Here is a 10,535-nt window from a genome sequence, read left to right on the forward strand (position 1 = left end):
AAAACTCCAGTGTTGTCAATGGACCGGTAATTAAGGTCCTTGTTTCTTGACTGGCTGTGGCATAGACACCCTCAAGTTAAACCCATCTGCAGTCTGCTTTCTCAGAGACCAGCCTATGGTCCTCTGGGAGTAGAGCAGCTTTAATCCAGAGACCCAAACCAACACACTTAGGAGAAAAACTAATTGCTGAAGAAACTCAGCAGGCTTGGCAGCAGTCGTGGAGAGTCTAGATTAGGATGGTGCTGGAAAAGCACAGCAGTTCAGGCAGCATCCGAGGAGCAGTAAAATCGATGTTTCGGGCAAAAGCCCTTCATCAGGAATACAGGCAGACAGCCTGAAGGGTGGAGAGATAAAGAGAGGAAGTTTGAGGAGAGAAAGATTGAACATGGAGGCCAATCCAACTCTTCTTTGGAACTGAAGGAAATTAGAATATTTTATTTTATTTAATCATTCATGGGAAGTGGGCATCTCTGGCTAGGCTAGCATTACCCATCACTAGTTGTTCTTGAGGTGAACTGTCTTCTTGAACTACTGTAGTGAGTTTCAGGACTTTAACCCAGTGACATTAAAAGGAGTGTCAATATATTTCCAAATCAATGTACAGAGTGGCGTGGAGGGGATTACCTCTTATACATTCCCCGAGCCAATGGATCAGTAATCCATGTGGAACGCTAACTAGATGAAACACTGAGGGTGGCAAAGACAGGGAATGTAGCCTGGTGGGGCTGCAATGTTCACTAAAAGGGGTGGTTCAACAGCAACAATGACTGAACTAGATAAGACATACAAGACATCCAGTAAAATCATGGGGAGTCAAATTTAGTTAATATGAAACTCCAGTTGTGGTTACAGATCCTTCCACCCAACAAGCCCATACCGACTCTCCAAAGAGTAACCCGCCCAGACCCATTCTCCTATTATCCTAGATTCACCCCAAATCAATGCACCTAACCTACACATCTCTGAACACTACAGCAATTTAGCATAGACTATTCATCTAACCTACACATCTGAGTTTGGACTGCATCAGTGGCAGCAAGCTACCCAAGCTCAGATTCTAGCAAACCTTTACTTTTCTGGGGTGAGCATGGCACTTGAGGACTGGCCACTTTGTGGTTGGTTGGGTTTGCAGGCAGCAGCAAAAAGGCATCACAGAGTCATTGACAAGGTGGAACCAGCATCAAGACTTGCAATTCTGATGTTGTTTGGTCTGGTACAGGTGACAGAAGAGAATCAGCACAGTGGCAAAAGATAGCATCTGAACAGTGGTGATTTTAATGTTGTTTGGGTCTGGTGTAGACATTGGTGAGGCAGTGGAGAGAGGGAGGGCGACGCAGGCATTGATGAGGTGATGCTGGATCAGGACTGATGCACTTTTAAACTATCTTTCTTTCTTTCTTATTCTTAAAACTATTCAAGCACTGGATCCTGAAAAAGCTTTTACCATTACTAAATTACACACTACCAACATGCTAGTAATCACTGACCAGAAACTGAACTTCATAATACAAGTACTATGGCTACATGTCAGAAACTAGAAATCTTGCAGCAACTGATACAGCAAAGCTTGTCCACTCACAGCAAGGCATAAATCTGAAGTGCGATGGAAAACTCCCCCACTTGCAGCTTTAACACTCAAAGGTGACACCATCTGGGACAAAACAGCTCACTTGATTGGCACCATGTCAACAAACATTTACTCCCTCAATCAATCAGCAGTTGGGTGCACCATCTACAAGATGCATTGTTGAAATTCACCAAGATCCTGTAGACTGCACTTCTGAAACTAATGAACACCAGCACCTAGATGGAGAAGGTGAACAGATACAATTGCAATATTCAAAAGACATTTGGATAAGTGTATGAATAGAAACGGTCTGGAGGGATATGTGCCAGGAACAGGCAAATGGGACTAGTTTAGTTTGAGATCATGCTTGGCATGGACTGGTTGGTATCCATGCTGCATAATTCTGTACAAAACATGCTGGAGAAATACAATAGGTGTAGCAACATGTTTTAGAATTCAGTTCCAAAGAGCCACAAAATGAGCTTGAAACATTAAATTGGTTTCTCTCACCATAGATACTGCCAAGTTTCCAAATGTCCTATTTTCATCCCAGATCCCCATCTTCCACTGTACTATGCTTTTTTGTTTTTTTTCTGCACATAGATTTCAAACAGTATTTTCATATTTTTATTTGCTGTACATTGCTCCTACAATTAAGTTTGCTTGGAACGCAATCATTTAAACCATTCCTCTTCAAAGTGAGCACAGCTAACGGCTGAGCAGACAGATGCATCAGGGTGGGTAAAAACAATGAATGCAGATGCTAGAAACCAGATTTTGGATCAGTGGTGCTGGAAGAGCACAGCAGTTCAGGCAGCATCAGAGGAGCAGCAAAATCAACGTTTTGGGCATCAGAATGGCACGGGTAAAAAATGAGGTCTGCAGATGCTGGAGATCACAGTTGAAAATGTGTTGCTGGTTAAAGCACAGCAGGTCAGGCAGCATCCAAGGAATAGGAAATTCGACGTTTCGGGCATAAGATGCTGCCTGACCTGCTGTGCTTTAACCAGCAACACATTTTCAACATCAGAATGACACTCCTGGTAAACAGGAGAAAGTGAGGACTGCAGATGCTGATGAAGGGCTTATGCCTGAAACGTCGATTCTCCTGCTCCTCGGACGCTGCCTGACCTGCTGTGCTTTTCCAGCACCACACTCGACTCCCCGTAAACAGCCCAGCAAGTGGAAGGGAAGCGTCAGGCCAATGCAAGCTTAGCTAAAAGCTGCCAGCAGACAGCAAGGCCCCTACACTGGGAAAGTAGCATCCTGAGCCTCTTCGGGCGGACTGCATTTCCATTCTCCCAGCCCCAGATAACAACAAGGCGGACCAGCTGCGGGCTACAGCAAAAATAATGCAAATATAGACTCTTCCTGCAGGGCCTCCCGTTGCTGAAGAGGAGAGTTTACCCCCTGGACGTTAGAAAGGAGACTCCGCACCTCGATAACGTTACCCTCCTGGTCGTACTGTGGTCCCAGCTTAGAACCCGTTCGAAGCCGAGAAAAAACCGAAGCAGCCGCCATGTCTGCCGACGCACCACGTGACCTAGCCGCCGCACCGCACTGTGGGATAGCTGGTGGTGTTGATCACGTGAGCGCGACACGTGGGTGGTGACGCGCATGAGCTGACAGGTGGGAGAGTGAGTGCCTGTCCCTGAGCATCCGTCTCGCTGCCCCTGTCTATTTACATGGAGGAAATTTTCTTTGCATTCAAAATTGAACCTTTAAAGTGTAATTAGGTGACGAAAGAAACGATATTCCTTGTGGATGTTTAAATTAGGACCAAGGATGTAAACAGTTGACCTTTGAAATGTTTATTTTTTTACAGTTCTATATTTGGGTACCTCCAGAAAATGCTTACAAAGGATCCTGAGAGAACTGTAAGAGCTTTGTAACTACACCACATAACCCCAGAGTCCAACAAGTGACGATGTTACATGGATGAAAGTCAAAATTGGGCATGGTAGTTTAAACTGCTTAATTGTCCATAGTGTCCAGGGATACATAGGTGAACATAGAACATTACAGCACACTACAGGCCCTTTGGCCTTCAATGTTGCGCCAACCTGTTATACTAATCTGAAGCCCATCTAAATGACACTATTCCATGTACGTCCATATGCTTGTCTAATGATTACTTAAATGTACTTAAAGTTGGCAAATCTACTACCGTTGCAGGCAAAGCATTCCGTACCCTTACTACTCTCTGAGTAAAGAAACTACCTCTGACATCTGTCCTATATCTATCACTCCTCAATTTAAAGCTATGCCCTCTCGTGCTCGCCATCACCATACTTGGAAAAAGACTCTCCCTGTCCACCCTATCTAACCCTCTGATTATGTTATATGTCTCTATTGAGTCACCTCTCAACCTTCTCTCTAACAAAAACAGCCTCAAGTCCCTCAGCCTTTCCTCGTAAGACCTTCCCTCCATACCAGACAACAGTCCTAGTAAATCTCCTCTGCACCCTTTCCAAAGCTTCCACATCCTTCTTATGATGCAGTGACCAGAACTATACATAATACTCCAAGTGCACCTGGACCAGAGTTTTTTTCAGCTGCAGCATAACCACATGGTTCTGGAACTCAATCCCTCTATTAATAAAAGCTAAAACACTGTATGCCTTCTCATGTTGCAGTTGTATAAGACTCTGGTGCGGCCGCATCTGGAGTATTGTGTGCTGTTTTGGTCGCCATACTACAGGAAGGATGCGGAGGCATTGGAATGGGTGCAGAGGAGGTTTACCAGGATGTTGCCTGGTATGGTAGGAAGATCGTATGAGGAAAGGCTGAGGCACTTGGGGCTGTTTTCATTGGCGAAAAGAAGATTTAGGGGTGACTTGATAGAGGCGGACAAGATGATTAGGGGTTTAGATAGGGTTGACCATGAGAACCTTTTTCCACGTATGGAGTCAGCCATTACGAGGGGGCATAGCTTTAACTTAAGGGGTGGTAAGTATAGGACAGATGTTAGGGGTAGATTCATTACTCAGCCAGTCGTGAGTTCATGGAATGCCCTGCCAGTAGCAGTGGTGGACTCTCCTCTTTATGGGCATTTAAACGGGCATTGGATAGACATATGGAGGATGTGGGCTAGTGTAGGTTAGGTGGGCTTGGATCGGCGCAACATCGAGGGCCAAAGGGCCTGTACTGCACTGTATTTTTCCATGTTCTATGTTCTTAACAACCCTGTCAACCTGGGTGGCAACTTTCAAGGATCTGTGTACATGGACACTGAGATCTCTCTGCTCATCTACACTATCCCTGCAGTCGTCAGGGGTAAATGTAGACTAATAAGGTAGGGAAATGGGTTTAGGTGGGATACTCTTTGGAGGGTCGGTGTGGAGTTGTTGGGCTGAAGGACCTGTTTCCACATTGTAGGGATTCTAACTAAGTCTAAAAACATGAAAACTAGAAACTGATATCAAATAAATTAAGTATGTGAAGGTGCACATTGTTAATTTATTACTGAATGGTATGGCATGATAGTCGATACATAGGACTTTGTTCCCGCCTCTGTAACTGGATCCTCGACTTCCTGATCTGCAAATCATAATCAGTCATAGAGATGTACAGCACAGAAACAGACCTGGAAACAAACCTGTCCATGCCAACCAGATATCCTAACCTAATCTAGTCCCAATTGCCAGCACTTGGCCCATATCCCTCTAAATCTTTCCCATTCATATACCCATCTACGTGCCATTTAAATGTTGTAATTGTACCAGCCCCCACCACTTCCTCTGGCAGCACATTTGTCACCACCCTCTGCATGAAAAACCTGTCCCTCAGGTCCCTTTTAATTTTTTCCACTCTTGCTCTAAACCTATGCCCTCTAGTTCTGAACTCCTCCAATCCAGGGAAAAGACCTTGTCTATTTGCCCTATCCATGCCCCTCATGATTTTATAAACCTCTATAAGGTCAGCCCTCATCCTCTGATGCTCCAGGAAAAACAGCCCTAGTCTATTCAGCCTCTCCCTGTAGCTCAAACCCTCCAACTTTGGCAACATCCTTGTAAATCTTTTCTGAACCATTTCAAGTGAAGGAAAGCATATCAAATGCTTTCTTCACTATCCAATCTACCTACAACTCCACTTTGAAAGGACGATGTACCTGCAAGGTCTCTTTGTTCTACAACACTCCCCAGGACCTTACCATTAAGTGGATAAGTCCTGCTCTGATTTGCTTTTCCAAAATGCAGCACTTCATATTTATCTAAATTAAACTCCATATGCCACTTCTCAGCCATTGGTCAAGATCCCATTGTACTTTGAGGTAACCTTTTTTCATTGTCCACTACAGCTCCAATTTTGGTGTCATCTGCAAACTTCCAAATGATATCTCCTATGTTCACATCTAACTCATTTATATAAATGATGAAAAGCAGTGGACCCACCACTGATCCTTGTGGCACACTGCTGCTCACAGGCCACCAGTCTGGAAAGCAACTCTCGACCACCACCCTCTTTCTTCTACCTTCAAGCCAGTTCAGTATCCAAGTGGCTAGTTTCCCCTGTATTCCATGATATCATAGAATCCTTACAGTGTGGAAACTGGCCACTTGGCCCATTAGGTTCACACCAACTCTGAAGAGTAACCCACCCAGACCCATTCCCTTACACTATAACTCTACATTTCTACTGACTAATGCATCTAAACTACACATTCCTGAACACTATGGGACTTTTTAGCATGGCCAATTCACTTAACTTGCACATCTTTGGACTATGGGAGGAAACCAGAGCATCCAGAGGAAACCTATGCAGACACAGGGAAAATGTGCAAACTCGACACAGACAGTCATCTGAGGCTGGAATCGAATCCAAGTCACTGGCACTATGAGGCAACAGTGCTTATCACTGAACCACTATGCACCCATTGTGGCTAACCATTCTACCATAAGGAACTTTATTGAACACCTTACTGATGTCCATATAGATCACATCTACCACTCTGCTCTCATCAATCCTCTTTGTTACTTCTTCAAAAAAACTCAGTCAAGTTTGTGAGACATGGTTTCCCATGCACAAAGCCATGTTGACTATCTCTAATCAGTTCTTGCCTTTCCAAATGCATGTAAAAGCTGTCTCTCAGGGATTCCCTCCAACAACTTGCCCACCACTGATGTTAGGCTCATCGGTCTAATATTTCCCAGCTTTTCTTTACCACCTTTCTTAAATAGTGCCATTGCGTTAGCCAACCTCCACTCTTCTGGCACCTCACCTGTGACTATTAATTAGCCAAATATCTCAGAAGGGGCCCTGCAATCACTTTCCTAGCTTCCCACAGAGTTCTAGGATACATCTGATCGGGTCCTGGGGATTTATCCACTTTAATGCATTTCAAGACCTCTTGAACATTTTTCAAAATGTCATCATCTATTTCCCCACATTCTAAGTCTTCCATGTCCTTGTCCACAATAAATACTGATGTAAAGTACTCATTTAGTATTTCCTCTATCTCCTGTGTTTCCACATATAGGCTGCCCTGCTCTTTGATGGGCCCTATTCTTTCCCTAGTTACCCTTTTGTCCTTAATATATTTGTAAAACAACTTTGGATACTCTTGAACAGTGGCAGTGGGCAGCACGGTGGCACAGTGGGTAGCACTGCTGCCTCACAGTGCCAGAGACCAGGGTTCGATTCCCGACTCAGGAGACTGACTGTGTGGAGTTTGTACATTCTCCCCATGTCTGCGTGGGTTTCCTCCGGTTTTCTCCCACAGTCCAAAAATGTGCAGGTTAGGTGAATTACCTGTAGTGTTAGGGGAATGGGTCTGGGTGGGTCGCACTTCGGCAAGTTGGTGTGGACTTGTTGGGCTGAAGGGCCTATTTCCTCACTGTAAGTTATCTAGTCTAAAAAAATTGTCAAAGCCATCTCATGTCCCCTTCTGATTGCCCTCTTAATTATGCTCCTACTGCCTTTATTCTTTTCTAAGGATTCACTCACTTTCTGCTGTATACATTTGACATATCCTTCCTTTTTCTTAACTAAAACCTCAATTCCCCAGTCATCCAGCACTCCCTACACCTACCCACCTTGCCTTTCACCCTAACAGGAATATACTGTCTCTGGACTCCCGTTATCTCACTTTTGAAGCCTTCCCATTTTCCAGCTGTCCTTTTACTTGCGAACATCTGCCCCCATCAACTTTTAAAAGTTCTTGCCTCATATTGTCAAAATGAGCCTTCCTCCAATTTAGAACTTCAACTTTTAGATTTGATCTATTCTTTTCAGTCACTACTTTAAAACTAATAGAATTATGGTTGCTGGCCCCAAAGTGCTCCCCCACTGACACCTCAGTCACTTGATTTGCCTTATTTCCCAAGAGCACGTCACGTTTTGCAGTTTCTCTGGTAGGTACATCCACACACTGAATCAGAAAAGTTTATTGTACATACTTAACAAATTCCTCTCCATCTAAACCCCTAACACTATGGCAATCCTAGTCTACGTTTGGAAAGTTAAAATCCACTACCACAACCACCCTATTATTCTTACAGATAACTGAGAAATTTGTTCCTCAATTTCCCACTGACTATTGTGGGGTGTATAATTCAGTCCCAATAAGGTGGTCATCCCTTTCCTATTTGTCAGTTCAGGATAGGCGACAACCCATCCTCCACAATTATTCTCAATATCGATGCCCTGCAAGGCTGCTTACTCAGCCCCTTACTACTTGTACACACAACTGTGTGGCCAAATTCAGCCCCTAATTCCATTTACAAATTTGTAATGACACTACCCTAATGGGTCAGATCTCTAACAAGGAGGCAGAGTGTAGGAAAGAGATAGATATCTTAGTGGCATAGTGTAAAGAACAATCTCTGCCTCAATGTCAGCAAAATGAAATCAACTTCACAAAGTGAAATGCAGGACACATCCTTGGTCTGTATCAGTGATGCTGAGGTGGAGGTGGTCAAGAGTTTTATGTTTCTAAGAGTAAACATCATCAATGATCTATCGTGGTCCATTCACGTTGACACTCCAGTCAAGAAAGGACACCAGTGGATGAATTTAAAGCCAGGCTCACCTCTGTTTTACAGTGTCATGGCTCACTCCTACTATACCTGACTATTATTTACAATCTGAAGGTTTCTCAGTTCAGTGAATGGATTGCTTGGTGTCCTCGGGCAAGGCAAGGTATTGTGGTGCCTACCTCCTAATCAACACCTCATGGTGCTCAGATGTGGTGACCCTCAGATGTGATGACCCTCAGATGTGGTGACCACTGCCCGAACAGAGAATGTGTTGCAGTAAAGTGCCATTCCTATTACCTACCATGCAAATTCACCTCAGTTGTCCTGGCAGCGGTCAACATTCACTCCACGTGGAAGTGAAGAGTGCACTTGATGAAGTATACAGCACTACAAACAGTCTTGAGACAGAATACCCAGAGACCTTGTTCATTGTAGCCTTCAATCAGGTCAAACTCAAGAAAGTGTTACAAAATAGCATCAACATGTCTCCTGTCCCATCAGAGGTACAAACATCCTTGATCACTGCAGTACAGCCATCAAAGACACCTACCACTCCATCCCACGCCCACATTTTGGAAAATCAGATAACAATGCTGTGTTCCTCCTTCTGGCTTAGGATCAGAAATTAAAGCATGAAGACCCAGTGCAGAAGGTCATGCAGGGTTGGTCTGAGGCAACAGAAGTGCTTCTATGGGTCTGCTCAGAGTCGATAGAACTCGTCCATATTCAAAGACTTAATGGCCAACCTCAAGAAATATGCCACTATTGTTATAGACTTCATTAGGAAGTGTGTAGATGACTGTGTGCAAAGAAGTTGATCCCAATATTCCCCAACTAGAAACCATGGATGAACTGGGAAATGCATTCCCACTGAAGTCCAAATCTGAGACTTACAAGTCAGGCAAACCTGACCTATACAGGAAATCTGGGTACAACCTTTATAAGGCCATCAGAGATATCAAGAGGCAAAATGAAACTAAGCTTGAAATCCAGACCAATCACACGACAACCATCATCTGTGGCAAGGCTTACACGACATAACAAGCTACAAAGTGAAGTTGAGCATATTTGCGTGCAACAGTACATTCCTACCTGAAAAACTCAATGCATTCTATGTTCACTTTGAACAGAAGGTCAGTGAAACAATGCCACCTATCCCAACAACCTCAGATGCACCTGTACTCACAGTAACAGCCACAGACGTTAGAACCACCTTCTTGAGAGTGAACCCACAGAAAGTGACTGGCTTGGGTGGAGTCCCTAGCTTTGCACTCAGATCCTGTGTAGACCAGCTGACTGCAGTACTAGCAGACACTTTTAATCTTTCCTTCCTACAATTTGAAGCCCCCACCTGATTCAAGAAGACTAACACCTGTCCAGTGCCAAATGAAAAACCATGCAGAATGCCTCAATTATTGAAATTTAGGGGCATGACATGGCATCTTGTAGAAATATTTAAAATTATGAATGGAATAGATAAGATAACAGTAGGGAGATTGCACTGGTGGGTGAAACTAGAACTAGGGAGTATAGCTCCAAAATAAGGAGGAGCAGATGTAGGACTGAGTTGAGGAGGGACTTTTTTACCCAAAAGGTTGTGAATCTATGGAATATCCTGCTCAGTGAAGCAGTTAAGGCAGCCTTCCTGAATGTTGTTTAAGGCAAAGGTAGATTTTCGAACAGTAAAGGAATTAAGTGTTCTGGTTAGTGGGCGGGTAAGTGGAGCTAAGTCCATGAGTAGGTCAGCCATGATCATATTGAATGGAGGAGCAGATGGCCTACTGCTGCTCCTATTTCTTATGTTCTTATGTTAGTACTATGAAGTGCTTTGTCAGGTTAGTCATGGCTTACATCAACTCCAGCCTCCCAAATTGTGTTGACTATTTGCAATTCACTTACAGGTGAAACAGGTTCTTGGCAGATGCCATCTCCCTGGCCCTACACTCATCCCTAGAACATCTGAAGAACAAGGATATCTACATCAGGCCTTG

At 44.0% G+C, this 10,535-nt stretch overlaps 1 protein-coding gene across 1 annotated transcript in view; it reads right to left on the reverse strand.

The window, feature by feature from the left end:
- Window positions 1-3,123, reverse strand: part of ccdc93 (coiled-coil domain containing 93) — a 67,866-nt gene extending 64,743 nt beyond the window's left edge. The window contains exon 1 of the mRNA XM_060827848.1: window positions 3,005-3,123. Within this exon, the coding sequence (XP_060683831.1) occupies window positions 3,005-3,088 (84 nt within the window). The 5' untranslated portion in view covers window positions 3,089-3,123. The remainder of the gene's footprint in view (window positions 1-3,004) is intronic.
- Between the last annotated feature and the right edge of the window lie 7,412 nt (window positions 3,124-10,535).

The sequence above is a fragment of the Hemiscyllium ocellatum genome, chromosome 7 (genome assembly GCF_020745735.1).
Source record: "Hemiscyllium ocellatum isolate sHemOce1 chromosome 7, sHemOce1.pat.X.cur, whole genome shotgun sequence".
Taxonomy (NCBI): Eukaryota; Metazoa; Chordata; class Chondrichthyes; order Orectolobiformes; family Hemiscylliidae; genus Hemiscyllium; species Hemiscyllium ocellatum.